Source organism: Artemia franciscana, chromosome 11 (assembly GCF_032884065.1).
Source record: "Artemia franciscana chromosome 11, ASM3288406v1, whole genome shotgun sequence".
Lineage (NCBI taxonomy): Eukaryota > Metazoa > Arthropoda > Branchiopoda > Anostraca > Artemiidae > Artemia > Artemia franciscana.
In genome coordinates this window covers 40,745,146-40,761,436 of record NC_088873.1, presented here as the reverse complement: position 1 = coordinate 40,761,436, position 16,291 = coordinate 40,745,146, and the positions used below count along the sequence as shown (strand labels likewise).

At 34.2% G+C, this 16,291-nt stretch overlaps 1 protein-coding gene across 1 annotated transcript in view; it reads left to right on the top strand.

Annotated features, from left to right (window-relative positions):
* LOC136032626 (uncharacterized) overlaps positions 1-16,291 on the top strand; it is an 87,347-nt gene continuing 71,056 nt past the window's right edge. Inside the window, exons 1-4 of the mRNA XM_065712899.1 lie at positions 1-1,225; positions 5,887-6,030; positions 12,616-12,816; positions 15,188-15,400. Of these exons, the coding sequence (XP_065568971.1) occupies positions 1-1,225; positions 5,887-6,030; positions 12,616-12,816; positions 15,188-15,400 (1,783 nt within the window). The remainder of the gene's footprint in view (positions 1,226-5,886; positions 6,031-12,615; positions 12,817-15,187; positions 15,401-16,291) is intronic.

The following is a 16,291-nucleotide window of genomic DNA, read 5'->3' as shown; positions in this document are numbered from 1 at the left end:
ATGCATATATTTTGCAGCTCATCTGGTCTTGCCATCTGCATTTGCCCCGTTGGGTATGACGGGGAGCTATGTGAAATGAAAAATCCATGCTTCCATAACCCTTGTTCAAATTCAGGTGTCTGCCTTAGGGATGGTGAATCTTTCACGTGCAAGTGTCCACCACCATACATTGGTGACACCTGCAGAGATATTGACCCCTGTTGGAACCATTCATGCTCTAACAATGGAAAATGTGTGCCTGAAAATGGCCAGGTGACGTGCTTATGTAAAGAGGGATACATTGGTGAGGAATGCAATAATTTTGACCCTTGCTTTAATAACCCATGTCTTAACCATGGCAGCTGCCACAGATTTACTGACTCTGATTTTTCTTGTTCTTGCTCTAATGGTTATTATGGTGATAATTGTGAAGAGCACAATCCCTGCTTTTCGTTTACGTGCATGAACGGAGGTACTTGCTTTATAATCGATAATGAAGCTTTGTGCGTTTGTGGTGATGGTTTTACAGGTGATAGCTGTGAGTGGGCCAGGGATGATTTAAGTCCATATGTGACTGAAAGCGACTTCAAGCAGCTGAGACTTTATAGCACACTAGCTTCAAGTAGCAGCGAGACAAAATTTAATTTTTGTAAAATTTTTCCTAAATTTTCTAAGACAATGTCATGGTTATTTCTATTTGATGAATGTAAAAACGCCGATTTCTGTTTTGATGAACCTTGTAAAAATGGGGCTGAATGTAATAGAGAAGAAAAGACTTGTGACTGCAAGCCAGGTTTTGAAGGAGAATTATGTGAAGTGATAGATAAATGCTACAATTTCATATGTCTGAATGGGGGTACTTGCTCAGATATTTTTGAAACCGCTAAGTGCAACTGTCCCGAAGGATTTATTGGGCCAACTTGTGCTCATAAGAATTTGTGTAGCCCAAATCCATGTAAAAATAATGGAAAGTGTGCTCAGATAAATGAAAATATTGTGTGTACATGTCCACCGGAATATATTGATGACTTTTGTGAATTAATTGACCCGTGTATAGATGTAACCTGTCAGAATGGGGGAATTTGTCTAGTAGATGGCACTAATGCAGCTTGTGATTGTCCAGCGCAATTTGATGGAGTATTTTGTGAAATACTAAACCTATGCCACTCGAACCCCTGCGAAAATGGAGGTGAATGTGTCACTCACCAGGAGAATTATTCCTGTTCTTGCCCAAAAGGATTTAAAGGTAATAATTGTGAAATTTTAAATGTCTGCTTCAATGTCACGTGCGAAAATAACGGAACATGCTTTGATTCAAACGGTGTTGCCACTTGTAAATGTGCTGCAAGTCATTTTGGGCCTATTTGTCAACTAGATAACCCTTGTTATTCCCATCCATGTCTAAATGATGGTTTATGCATATTGAGTAATGATAGCTATTCATGTTCATGCAAGGCAGGTTTTAAAGGAGATCTATGTCAAACAAAAGATGAATGCTTTAATGCAATATGCTTAAATGGTGGTTCTTGTGTAGAAGTAGATGGCACTAAAAATTGTAACTGTTTGCCTGGCTTTCAAGGTGATATCTGTGAAAAGGCAGACGTTTGCCACAATGTCAGCTGCTTGAACGGTGGAGTATGTTCTGAAATTTGTCGGTGTCTTGAAGAAAATCCTCAGTCTTGTGAAGACTCTGATTGCTATTTTCAGCCTACTAAGTTTCAATGTGAATGTCTCTATGGTTATGAAGGGCAATTTTGTGAAGTTGTCAACTTCTGTGCAGCAAAACCGTGCGGGAACGGTGCAACTTGTGTTTCTGCTAGAGGTACTTTCCAATGCTTCTGCACCCCGGGTTACTCCGGAGAATTTTGCGAAATATCAGACCCTTGCTTTACCAGTCCATGCTTAAACCACGGTATTTGCCAAGCTAATAGCACTAACTACCAATGCTTATGCTTACCCGGGTTTTCTGGTAAATATTGTCAGATACATGATCCTTGTAGCCAAAGTCCGTGCCAGAATGATGGAAAATGTTTATTTAAAAATAGTGGTAGCTACAATTGTCATTGTCAAAAAGGATTTAAAGGTATGCCTATTCAATATTTGGCTTTATATAATTGGCGAGTGTCGGTAGCTCCAGAGAAAACCTATTTATCTGTATACATTTACCTACTAAAGGTGTAAAGTCTGTAAATAAGCTCACTTAGCTCGAATGGTAAAGTGTTAGATTTGGGTCATGGATTCAAATCCGATTTCAGGGTTTTTTTCCGTCAGTAAAAGCAAATTAATGAAAATTCACTTTCTTTTTGAGCAAAAAATTACAATTGCGGAAATAAAATTATTTCTAAATCTCTCACAATTCTAAAATTCTCTTCTCAAATGAGTATTTCCAAAGTTGTAATTTTTGAAAGCCACTCTTTTGTTGTCTTTGAACTATCAAGTAGGAACTTTCAGGAAGAGTTTTTCTCGGTGGGTAAGGGCAATATGACTTTTATTTTTCCCTTGGGGGGGGGGTGAAGTTGTTTTAATTTTTTTTTCCCCGAGGGGAGCAAACTTTCGTTCTGTAATCATTGTAAATAGTCTGTTGCAAAGCTATGTTTTTTTATGCCAGTTGTCCAACAGGTTGTTTGCAAGTAAATTATTGAATAATTTATCTTTCTAGCACGCTTAGCACTCGTAGACTATTTATTCTATGTAGTAGCTCAATTAAAACCTATTCTACCCCTAAAGAGGCATCTTTCATGACGCCTGGAAATATCAATTATAATATAGTATAAATATAATATAATATAATATAATATAAATTGATATATTTTATTTATTCTTAAATAGCATATTAATTGTATGATAAGAGTGCGCGTTTTTTTTTTTACTTTCTATGTGGCTTATATTCTTTCAATTTGATTCATCAATGTTTGAACAAAGGACATTTCCTAAAAAAATTTTGCACATCCATTTCCTCCACAGAATGTCCGCCCAAATGATTCCCCACCAAGTAACTGCTAATCTTTTTAAAATGTTTCACCCACCTCCACTCAGACATCATAACCACTCAGAATTACTCAAGGGAGAAAATAATTAGGAGTAGATCAGCCACGTACGTAGGGGGGGGGGGGGCTATGAGACTCTCTCCCAAAAAATCCTATTATTTTTGTATTACTGGGCACTTTCTGACAAATTATCGAACTTGTTGGTTTTTTTATGACTGTCGTCCCTGGAAACTATTTTCTTATTCCCCCCTCCTGAAAAAAAATTCTATATACATTCCTGGGACTTATGGTCCTGTATGTTCCGCACGTAAAAAATATTTACCCACCTGTACCTAGACGTCATACCCCCCCCCCCCCAGGATTACTCACGGATGAAAATAATGAGGAATAAATCAGGGGCGCGTGTAGGGTGCCTCGGAATGCTCAATAAGCAGCTGTAATTCGTTCTTTTCTTGATAGAAAATTCCTAGTGAATTTATCTATGAGGATAAGTAAAAAATCTTCCTGTTATAACCTTTCTTAAATAGTACTATGAACCTGCAAGATTTCTAACTCTAATATTTTTGTTTCACTTAAACTATAATTCTTGGTACAATGGGAACTCTATATGTGTATAGATATGGGAAGTTTGACTACTGCACTTTGACCATTCTTCCAATTTTTAAATTACCTGCGAAAAATCAGTTTTGCTGTCCAAACGACTTTCAATGGAGAATAATAATTGCGCTTATTTATTAAGTATTTACAATTAATTACAATAAGCTATATTGAACGTGGGGCATATTTTGTATTTTGTAAATAATCTTAGTCGTGTGAGCTCAGGGCCATTTACTCTATTTAAAACTTCTTTTTAAAAATATCTTTAAAAATTAAAAAAATTTTTTAAAATTTAAAAATATCTTTTTTCTTAATTTGTTCGCTCACTTTCTCACCTTGTTACAAATAATCTGTACATAACGGTGTTGATTCACAAAATGTAGAGAGGGAAGGGGCAAAATGTATTTTCCAGAATATAGAAGGGACATCTGTTTTTTTTTTTGTCAATGAAAATACCCAAAACGGCATTTTTCAATAAAAAAAAACATGTATTTTGAGAACCCAAGGGGGGGGGGAGGTTCAAAAGATTCTGTAATCTGTGTACACTAGTATGTCCAATAAATTGAATAAATAGACACATTTCGTAGAAAGGTTAGTCATTTTGGCAGCTCCAATTGTTAATGAACCAAGTCATAAGTCCTTTTTCCTGTGATGTGGGTAGTGTATTCTTCGAAGAATAATTGTTTATTTACTCATATTTTATTGTTTATCTTCAATCATAAAAGATATAATTTTTTCATTTTTCTCGCTGCACAATGTAATTTCACCTCTCATGCATAATTGTGCAAAGTAAATTTTATTAAACTACTTATTACTCCTGCAGTCGGTATTTTAAGTGGAGCAAGTTCCAGGTCTTTATTTCCATTGATGTGTATAGTGTATTTTTCGAAGAATAATGGCGGTATTTATTGTTTATTTATCGGTTTTTTAGTGTTTATCTTCAACCATAAAAGGCATTATCGGTTTTCCCGGCACAATTGTACAAAGTAAATTTTATTGAACTATTTGTCATTCTTGTAGCCGATGATATAAGTGAAGCAAGTCTCATAGTTCCAGTAGTATGGTCTGACACATCGTTTTTGTAGAAGTGAATATTCTAATCATCGAAGTAATAGTTTTGCTGTTTGTCTCTGGAAAATATTTTTTCTAAGTCAAATTTGAAAAAAAGTAGATCGAGACTGGGGTTTTGAAGTCCAAGGAAAATGCTGGCTGAAATAAAACGAAATAATCAGATGTTTATGCTTCCTTCTATTTTCATCCATGTTTTTATGTTACATTTAGAAAGTACATTTATCCAACTGTTCTAACTATGTCACAATTAATCTAATAAAAATGTGGTCTTACTTCAAATAAATTGATGATTCACATATTTTTTTTCACTAGCCGACTAAAAAAACTGATATTGAATAAAGTCTTCCGTTCTATCTCATTCACAAATTAGAGTTTGAGAGGTTGAGGGTGAATTTCTTAATGTAAAGATTGCCGTCCTGAAAAGACAATTCCGAATTTATAAAGTTATTTAGAGGTTTGATTTAACATCCGTACATACATCGAACCTTACAGAAGCTTAGATTGAGGCTGGAGAGGGTGAGGTAGGCTCTGAGGCAAATTCGAGATGCATAAAGCAGTGACCGAATAAGAATATAAGTGTCCATTAAGCAAGAGATAAGCAATGATTCAAGCAGTAAAGAATAATTTACAAAAATTGTTATTTAGGACTATATATGGTACCATTAAGGGGGAGGGTGATGGGTGTACTAATGATGGTAGTGACATTATGTTTGCCCGAGTTAAGATTTTAAACGTCCATTATTGAAGAGATAAACAATTATTCAAGCAGTAAAAAATAATTTATAAATATATTATTCAAGACTATATATGGTACAATTAGGGGGAGGGGGATGGGCCCGATCGTCATGGTAGTGACATTATATTTGAAATACAGTCGATTATAGTGTTTCTAAAAGAGTATGGGTCACTTACAAGAGCAGAAACTGATGCTAGTGTCGACAAAAAACAACTCAACGCCATCTATCGTAAATCATTTTTTCAGTGTGATAATAAGAATTATTATTTTAATTTGTACAGTTGGTAAAATTAGTATAGCAATAATTGTCTGATCTTAGTTTCTGTCAGCAAAACGACTACAAATCTTTAAACATACCAAGTGTTGCCAGACACTTTTTCCCGACACTAGCGCCAGTTTCCACTCTTACAAGTTACTCATATTCTTTGGTGTGTCCTTAATAAAAGTTCATAGAAAAGAGTGTTAATGTTTATTATTTAAAGAAGAGTTTCAGATATTTTATATTTGTTTTCCTAGGAACTCATTGCGAGACAGCAGTCGATCCTTGTTTAGAAATAGTTCCTTCTCCATGTATGAATGATGGAGTATGTATCCCCTCAAATACATCTTATAAATGTGAGTGTCCCGTTGGATTTTATGGCAGATCATGCGAATTAGCTGGTAAGTAGGCTTTTATATATTAATGCTATTCAGTGGAAATTTCCTAGGTGCATTGTTTTGAATTGTTCAAGAAAATGGAAAACTGAACGAAACACTGAATTACGAAAGAGAGTGAAAATCAAATCGGATTCCTCCGATTGGTTAAGTGGAAAGTTATACAATCATATATGCATATATCTTTAAATATTAGAAAATATTGAGAGTTCACTTGTAATGAAAGAAACATCCAAATCTAGTTATGCAATTTCTGGTAGGTAATGCAATTAAAGCATCACGCAGATTTCGGTAAGAATCAGCTAAAAGGGTTTGCATATTTTCATATTTAATACCTGAATAGATGCAGGATAATACAGAAAAACCCCGGGGAACCGGGGTTTGATCATCCCCCGAAGTTTTTGTCCGACTCGTAAAAACTTAACAAAAGTACATATAAACAAATTTTTCATGCATTTTTTAAGTTTTTTCGAACCCCCTCCCCGAAAGAACTAATTCTAAAATAAAGAAACGTGGGTAGAAAAACCGCCAAAAAAATCTAAGCTGCATCTAAGCTCCTAGCTGCATTGTTTTGACTTGTTCAAGAAAACAGAAAACTGAACGAAACACTGAATTACGAATGATAGTGAAAATCAAATCTGATTCCTGTGATTGGTTAAGTGGAAATTTATACAATCATCTATGCATATATCTTTAAATATTAGAAAATGTTGAGAGTTAACTTGTAATGAAAAGAGACATCCAAATCTAGTTCTGCAATTTCTGGTAGGTAATGCAATTAAAGCATCACACAGATTTCGGCAAGAACCAGCTAAAAGGGTTTGCACATTTTCATATTTAATACCTGATTAAATGTAGGATAACCCCGGGGTTTTCCCCCCCGTTTGATCACCCCCCAAAATTTTTGTCCGACTCGTAAAAACTTAACAGAAGTACATATAAACAAATTTTTCATGCGTTTTTTAAGTTTTTTCGTACCCCCCGCCCCGGAAAGAACCAGTTCTAAAATAAAGAAACGTGGGTAGAAAAACCGCCAAAAAAAATCTAAAATATATTATACTAAACAGTTTAAGAAGGCGTAGTTTTCCTTTTAAGGTGTTATTGTCACTGGGAATCAATAATACGAACGAAAAGCGTTGTTAAACTTAACTAACGAGCTTGCTTATTTATTTGCCCATTTCAATGTGGTAATACCGACGAAAATATTTATAACGCCCGTCATTAACTTAGTAATCTTGAAACGAGCCGTTTTAGCCGATGGTTGGCACGTTACACTTGAAATACTGTGTCTGCAAAGGCAGGGGTTCAGTCCTCCTGTTGCTGATTATCTTGTTTGGAACGGGCGTCAGCTCGTCACCTGAAAGCGGTTTTGCCTAATCTGTTTTCCAAAAACCCGAGAAAATGAGTTTGAAAATTTTGGCATTTGTATCTCAGAATCGACTGAAGCTAGAATGTTGATTTTCTGACCATGTGACCAATTTTCGTTCAGCAAATCACTAGCTTTTAGTAAAACGGACTATGCTATTTGACTATGTTATGACGGTTATGACTATACTACGATTTGTCCAAACTGCTTGAAAGAATATGTGATTCAGAAAAGGAGAACTGCAAAATACAGACAGTTAGAGAAGTCTTACAGCAATGTCAATTAGACCGTTCGAAAGAGATTTTTTCTTACGCAAGACAGTGTTTGTAACTCAGTTTCGACAAAAGTTGTAATTTTCGGCAAAACCACTTTGAGGCGATGAGCTGTGTGGCTCTATAAGTTCTGCTAGAGTCAACTCACCTCTAATTGGGTACATGGAGACATCTGTGTAAAAATAGGGAAGTGTTGGATGATTTGCCCCCAACGACGCTTTGCACTTCCGACCGAGGGCAGGAAATTAGAAGATCGGTACCCAATAGTCCGGTACGTGGGTCATTGGGTCAAATTTTTTTTAAGTTCTTAAGTTCTTGAAATGAAAAAAAAAAAAAATCGTGATTTCTATGATAATTTCTATAATAATAATCATAATAATTCTCATATTAAAACACGCATCTTAAGCTGACCTATACAAACATGTTTTATATCTTCTATTAATATGCTTTTCCTTTGCATTCCTAGACATAGAGCTTATGGTGGATATAAGATGTTGAGTGTGCTGTTATGTTTACTATTTTCTGCTGACTAGATATGAATAAATATTTACCAATATCTGCATCATCTATAAGTTCGGGGTTTTTGCTGTCTGCTAGGGATAGGAAAGAAGAAGGATAAAAACACGTTTTAAAGGTTGCCCCTAGCCCTTTCCCCTAGAATCTAAGTTTAATGTCTTTCGTTCAATAGTTTATATACTTTTTTGATAATTTGGACCTTTTTGTTTTTAATCAGGCTTCCAAAATGCGGGTCGGGAAAAAAAAATCTAGTACACGCTAAAAAAAGAAACGAGCATTTTTCAATCAATGTCTTTATTGCCAATGAGTTCAATATGGAGTAGATGTGAAGACAAAAAAAAACAAAAAAAAACAAAGAAGAACACACACACAAACAAGAAACCAAGTTCTACTGAAACCCGGGGTAACTGAAACTAAACTATAAAGATTGCACAGTCAACATTGGGCTTTTGTATTTCTCTATCGGCCTTTGACAAATAAGGTAACATACTTAAATATCATAAGGTACCTTAAAGATACGTTATTAAATATAAGTTATGTATTAAAGTACCTTAAATATAACTTAAAAGGTACTTAAAAATTATAAGGTAAATATTATAACGTAATTAAATAAATAAGGTAATAGTACCAGTATACTTTATCTTCACTGTTAGCATCTTATTATTCAAATTTACAAATTCAAACCCCCCTCTATAGATCGGGCCAGCACACATACCTCCTGAGCCATGCCCATCATAAAACTCACAGCATCTCTTACGCAGTGGTATACAAATTGCCTATGCCTGCAGGCAACGCTTAGCGACCCTTCACAATAGGCTTAGTTTCAAATAAAACTTCTTTCCGCACACTTTTTTAATCTGGCTGGAAATATACAGATTGCTGTATTTCTCCAAGCGAGTTAGCCAAGTTTGAATGTCCTTGACCCCGACTTCATTCCAGAGGGTACAAGATGACCCTCATTTCATGCTCACGAGAGCCCAGCACTATTCAGCAGGGCTTTTTAGAAAGCTGCTTTTTTGGAAAACGAGGACTCATTCCCCATTTAATTCGTTCCTCGAGCACTCAGTCCTCAAGAAGGTGGACTCATACGAATTGATATTACTGTTCTAATGCCATTTATAAATATCATAAATATATAAAATATCAAATATATAAATATAAAATATAAAATATCAAATCTATAAATATATTTGAGGGATCAAAGCAAAGTTAAGTACTGATTTAGGGTATTTGTTTCACGAAAGAATAATTCTAGTCCGAATTTGGCCTAAAAGTTTTTGAGAGAATTCGAGATAGCCAATTTGCGTAGAATTTTTGGATTCCTGTTTAAATGTTCAACCAGTCTTGGAGGCTAAAATGGCTGGCGGTGGCTTATTTATCCCTAAGCCTATTGATCCATGATTATAGAACTTTTATTCACTAATAAGTAGGCTTATACTCACAGAATAAATATTAAACAGTAACAAAAATTTGGTTGAGATATGGGCCACATCACAGCGTGCGCTTTGGTCAAGCAGTTCGTGGTAACGAACTGCAGTGCTGATTTTAAATATACAAGTTTCATCAAATTTAGTCTTTGTCATCAAAAGTTACGAGCCTGAGAAGATTTACCTTATTTTGGAAAATAGGGTGAAACATCTCCTAAAAGTCATAGGGTCTTGATGAAAATCACACCATCGCATTCAGCGTATGAGAGAACCCTATAGCAAAAATTTCAAGCTCCTATCTACAAAAATGTGGAATTTCGAATTTTTTGCCAGAAGACAGATCACGGGTGCGTGTTTATTATTATTTTTTTTTTCCCCAGGGATCATCGTATCGACCATGTGGTCCTAGAATGTCGCAAGAGGGCTCATTCTAACGGAAATGAAAAGTTCTAGTGCCCTTTTTAAGTGAGCAAAATAACTGGAGGGCACCTAGGCCCCCTCCCATGCTCATTTTTTTCCCAAAGTCAACGGATAAAAATTTTGAGATAACCAATTTGTTCAGCAAAGTCGAAAACCATAATAACTATGTCTTTGGGGATGACTTACTCCCCCAAAGTCTCCGGGGTAGGGGCTGCAAGTTACAAACTTTGACCAGTGTTTCCATACAGTAATGGTTATCGGGAAGTGTACAGACATTTTCAGAGGGATTTTGTTTGGTTTGGGGGGTTGAGGGGAGGGGGCTATGTGGGAGGTTCTTTCCTTGGAGGAATATGCCATGGGGGAAGAGAAATTCAATGAAAAGGGCGCAAAATTTTCTAGCATTACTATAAAAAAAAACATTGAAAAAATAAACGTGAAAATATTTTTTCAATCGAAAGTAAGGAGTAGCATTAAAACGTCAAACGAACAGAGATTATTACGTATATGAGGGGTTTTTCTACTCCTAAATACCTCGCTCTTTATGCTAAAGTATTTTTGGTAATTTCAACTATTTATTCTATGGCTTTTCTGATTCAGGAGTCATTCTTAGAGAATTGGGACAAAACTTAAGCTTTAGTGTAAAGAGCGAGGTATCAACGAGGGGACAAACCCCCTCATATACATAATAAAAATATAAGAATATAGAAGTTTGTTACGTAAGTTAATTCTTAAGTTACGTATATTTTTACTAACAAGAACGTTCGTTAAAAATTAAAAGTTTTAGTTACCTTTTTAAATAACCGAAAAATTGGAGGGCAACTAGGCCTCCTTCCCCACCCCTTATTTCTCAAAATCGTCTGATCAAAACTGAGAGATAGCCATTTAGCCAAAAAAAGGATTAATATGCAAATTTAATTTTAATAATTTATTTGCGGAGAGCCAAAATTAAACATGCATTAATTCAAAAACGTTCAGAAATTAAATAAAAAAACTAGTTTTTTAACTGAAAGTAAGGAGCGACATTAAAACTTAAAACGAACAGAAATTACTCCGTGTATGAAAGGGGCTGTTCCCTTCTCAACGCCCCGCTCTTTACGCTAAAGTTTTTTACTGTTTAATAAAGTAGAATTGAGAGAAGGAATTAAACTTTAGCGTAAAGAGCGGGACGTTGAGAAGGGAGCAGCCCCTTTCATGCACGGAGTAATTTCTGTTCGTTTTAAGTTTTAATGTCGCTCCTTACTTTCAGTTAAAAAAAACTAGTTTTTTTTATTTAATAAGTTATCAAAGCGACAGAGCAATAGCTTCAGTTGCTACTTGGCATTTCTGGCATTTAATTAGATTATAGCGAAGGCGGAGTCATGAAGAAAGGTATGTGACTGATGTGTCCCAAAAATCTTTAATGGAGAATATAGGAATTTTCGCTACTGTTTAAAATTTATGCTGTGCTTATACAGCGTTGCATGCTAGTAGACGAGCTATTAGGAAGAAGTTAGTCTATTTTTGTCGGGAAGAGGTACTCGAGGTTCTTAAAAAGTGTATTTTAGGCTCTTATTTTCAGATTTCCTTGAGTGATTTCTCAGATTTTGTCTTTTTTAGGCGAGATTTGAATTTTGCCTACCTTTATTTGGAGGAATGTTGTTGGGGAAAGTGTACGCGATAATCGACAACCTCTTTTCACTGCTGACACGTCCGAACGAAAAATATTCATTAATGGATATCGAAGCATTAAAAATCTAGCTTAAGAGTAAAGAGTAGGGATTTGACGAGGGGAGGGAAAGCCTCGCTCATGTTTATGGAGTATATTCTTATTTTGAATAATACCTAAAAATGAGTTCATACAGAAAGATCTAGCAAAAACAGAAAACAAAACAGAAAGATCTAGCAAAGTTTTATTCATTTGTTTTTTTTTTTGGCAGAAATTCAAAATTTCAAGGGTACTAAATCAACGTTTGCAAAATTCGAAAAATATGTGAATTTAAACATAGATAAAAATCCAGTGGGAAGTGTAGTATTTCAATTATATTAGGGCATAAGTTCCTTCTTGCTGCTGCTCATTCTTAGTTAAATAAGTAAAAAGTATTTAATACAAATTTAATTATGATTTTTAATTAAAATGAGTAATTAATTAATAATAAAAATGACGAATAATTAATAATTAAGTTACACTTTATATTAATAAAAAATTAGTGATTTTAATTGATAAAAAAATAAATTACGCAATTAATAAAAAGGAATAAGTTACTCAAAATGTCATGAGCTATGTATAACCGTCTTTGAATTTACAAAAACATCTATGCCAGATATGAAAGAATCAAGTAAAGGTTCCTTCACTTGGTTATCTGCTCAATTTGGACATTTTTCAGAAGTGCAGTGCCCGCATGAGTAGGCCAATTAATAATGCAAATGATATAATAATTAATTAATAATAAAAATGATGAATAACTAATAACTAATTAATAACTGAATAACCAATAACTAGCGCTTTATATTAAAAAAAAAGTGATTTTGAATTGATAAAAAATAAGTTAAGAGGTATACTACTTAATAGTAATAAATTATGAGCTATGTATAACTGTTTTTGAATTTCCAGAAACATGTGAGCCAGATATGACAGAATCAAGCAAAGGTTCCTTCACTTGGTTGCCTGTACAATTTGGACATATTTCAAAAGTGCAGTGCCCAAATGAGCAGACCAATTCAAAGAATTTCGGAAACGCCGATTTTATTTCAGATGGGTTTCCATTAGGACTTCAGTCTTACGCTCTGGAAAAAGAAGAATATCAAACTACAGGTAAGTATCAAATATGTCGTGTTCTTTATTAATTCACAATTCTAAAGAACTTTAAAATGTTATTAAAAGATTGTGATCACACATAACTAAAGACCATAGAATAGGCTACTAAAGACAACGAATTAAATACTATGCTACCAAACTTTAAGTTAAGTTTGACCGGTTCCAGGAACATTTTCAAGGGAGGCCAATTCGGCTGGAGCAGCAACTGAAACTCTAAAAAACCAAAAATCTGGGGAAAAACATGCATAAGAAAAAGTTTATATTTTATGACAATTCCAAATTAATAAAATCTACTAAGGCTATTAATTATCACTCGCTAAAAGTTGATCGTCTAGTAAGCATCAAGGTACGTAACAAGGTAGGGGAGAACCCCCTGAAATCCCATTTTCCAAATTTCAAGGCACTTCTTACTCGGATTATAAATAAATTTTGTTTTTCTTTATCGACCTCCCTGGAAAATATATCTGGAAATACTGTTTAAAAGTGATCTGATGCTGATTAAAAGTTCACTATCAAGTTCTTGATGTCTGAAAACAGCATTGTAACTACTAGTGATTTATCACTATTTCTAGTGGTTTTTTATATTGCCTAAACAAATCACTAATTCAGCACATTAATTGCTAGATTACTGAAGAAAATCACTGAATCAAACAAAAAATTGCTAAAGTCTGGTGATTTTTTTTTTCACTAGGTGGCAACCAACTGAATTTGCGAGTCCCTGACTACGGAAATACAAAATGTCTTATTTTTGTCAGAGATACGTGTTTTTTCCTTTCGCTATTTTATGTTTGTACTTTTTACATTTTTCTTTTATTTAATGGATTTCTTTTTTTTCTTTAGAAAGTCAAGAAACGTAGACACATTTAAAATAGGTTCCTAAGTCAACTAAGTTAAATTGTTTTGTTAAATGTTGACGTTTTTGCTTTAATCCCCTCCTAAAAAACACCCATCCATCCATAATATAAAGAAGAAATAATCAAAATGTTTTTTTTTCAGGCCAAACATAAATACTGAAAAAAGAAACAAATGTTTCGAAAGGACAACTGCCTCTATTCTTCAGCGCGAACAAAAAAAATATATCGAAGGAAAATACCAAAAAAAGCAAAGAAAAGCTAAAACAAACGTGGACAGTCAATGTGAAAAAACCCAATAAAACCCAATAAAAAACCTAAATTAAAAGATAAATAAAATTAAAAAAGCCAAAATTAGAAGAATCAAAATCAAATGCCTAACAACCAAAAAATATTCGCTTTTTTTCCAGTATTTTTGTTCGGCCTTAAAAAATCCATTTCTGATCGTTTCTTGTTTATAAAATGGCAGGCCACTGTGGTTTAAGAAAGTATCATAATCCATCCTTACTTCTTCGGTTTTTAGTGGCAAAAGGAAAAGCGGCGAAGAAAAACGTTTTTGATACGAGATGGTTCTGCATTAGTGAAAATTATGCTTATAATTTGGCCTGTACTAAACGTCATATATAAGAAGAATAGTTCTTCTTTTTAGAATTCCATATTATTTCTAAACTCCCTTCTGTTTCAGTGAGAAAATAAGCAGTCACAGCCCATACCAGTCTAAAAAAGAGCGAGGGTGCTCTTTAGTACGATCTAGAAAAGCGCAAGGCAAAACCCTTAGTTTAAGAAAATCTTAAAACGTGCTTTGAAAATAAACTGTTTAGAGATAGAAGTTCTTCTTTTAAAGGCGATTTAGGAGTAATAGCTAATATAATTTTATCTTAATAGTTAATGTTTATGAAAACAAATTTTTGGGAATTTTGGAGAAGATCATTTGAAAAAAAAATGCACCATTAGAATCAACATGGTCGAAAACCTTGAACCAGAAGTTTTCTGCCTCTCCTCTTGAAAAGCAAGAAAATCACTTTATTACATAAATACCTATGATGTGTCTCCCTTTTTCTTATTTTATGTTTTAAATTGTAACTATACAATTTAAAATTACAATTTTGTATCGAAAATACAGCTTTGTCATTTTTATATAAATTTTACTGTAACTATAGAAGCTGCTCCTAGAGAAGGAAAAAAAAAGAAAACCTGGAAAAACCTGGCTGTATTTCGTGTGACTGACTATTTTAAGAAGTAAAGGCTATTAATCGTGGATCAGCTCATCCTTTATCCTTTAATCAGCTTTGAAGAACCATAAAACTTTAATACAAGAATAATATTTGCTATACCTCTTATAATTTGCATGTATCATCTTAGAGGTGTTTCACACCAGGGACATACGCAGGGTATTTCCTTTCTAGGAATTCATTTTTCAGATTATCAAATAAATTGTTTTTATTATCTCCCCCACCCCACCACCTGTAAAAATAAACCCCATGATACATATCTGTTACACATATTCATATTTTTAGGTTCTAGCCTGATCAAACACAAGGAACGAAAAGGCTTCATAAGAAAAAGCCCAAGTAGTCTTCTTAGCCACCAAACTACGTTTTCATGGGGGGATCTACAGGAAACACCAAAAGAAGCATTCTTGACTTCTAAAGATGGCGTTGTAGTACAAAGAAGTCGCAGAAATGCCCCTGAAATACTATCAGAAGCAAGAAATCATGCTAGTCAAAAGGGTAAGATCTAAAATTGTATTAATACTCGGCCGGAGTTCACATAAACCATATTAAGGCTGCTTTAATTCAAAAGACAATAAACTATCAAGCCCTCATTTTAAAAGCGACTCATAGAATTGAAATGCATGAGTTACTTTTGAAGTTGGTAAATTATGGTTTTTGAAATTGTTAGATCCTTAACATTAAAATTTTTTTTTTCAACGTGGAATCTCTATTCTATGTTATAATATAGACAGTAATACCGTAATAGTGATCTGACCCAAAATACGTCTAGGCGTGCAAGGGGAATGAGCCTTTCGGATTTCTATCTGCCCCGATCTTGGCATAGAAGTTATGAAGTGAAATAGTCTGATCGAAATACAGAAGTATAGTGAGATGAATTTCAGAAAATCAAGCAGGTAAGTAAGTAAAATATTGCACCCTACCCAAAAAAGTGTACCAATCATAATACTGCCACTTAAGCTAGGCTATATTAATCAATATTTCAGTTACTATGCGCTAGCGTTCGTTCTTTATCATATTTTTCAAGATCATTATGCATTTTGCCATCTTATTGGACTTCTGGATGCAGTTTTAACTTTATGTGTATGAGTTCTTTGGTACAGCCTCGCATAGGTTTTAATTTTCTTATTATAGCTTCCGTCACCCCAGTATTTACTCATTATTCTGGTAGCAACTATTTTTTTATATCTGTTTTCGTAATTGTCATCATTATCATAGCGCTCCTTGATCATTTAGTTGGCTCTCTCAATTTTTGCTTCTCGATAATCTTCATCATTATGATAACATTCCCTGATGTTTTGTTTGGCTCTCTCAATTCTCGCTTCTCGATACCCCTGGCCTGTTAAATAACTCTGTTTTTCTCTGTTAAATTTCATTTTCTTAAAACCT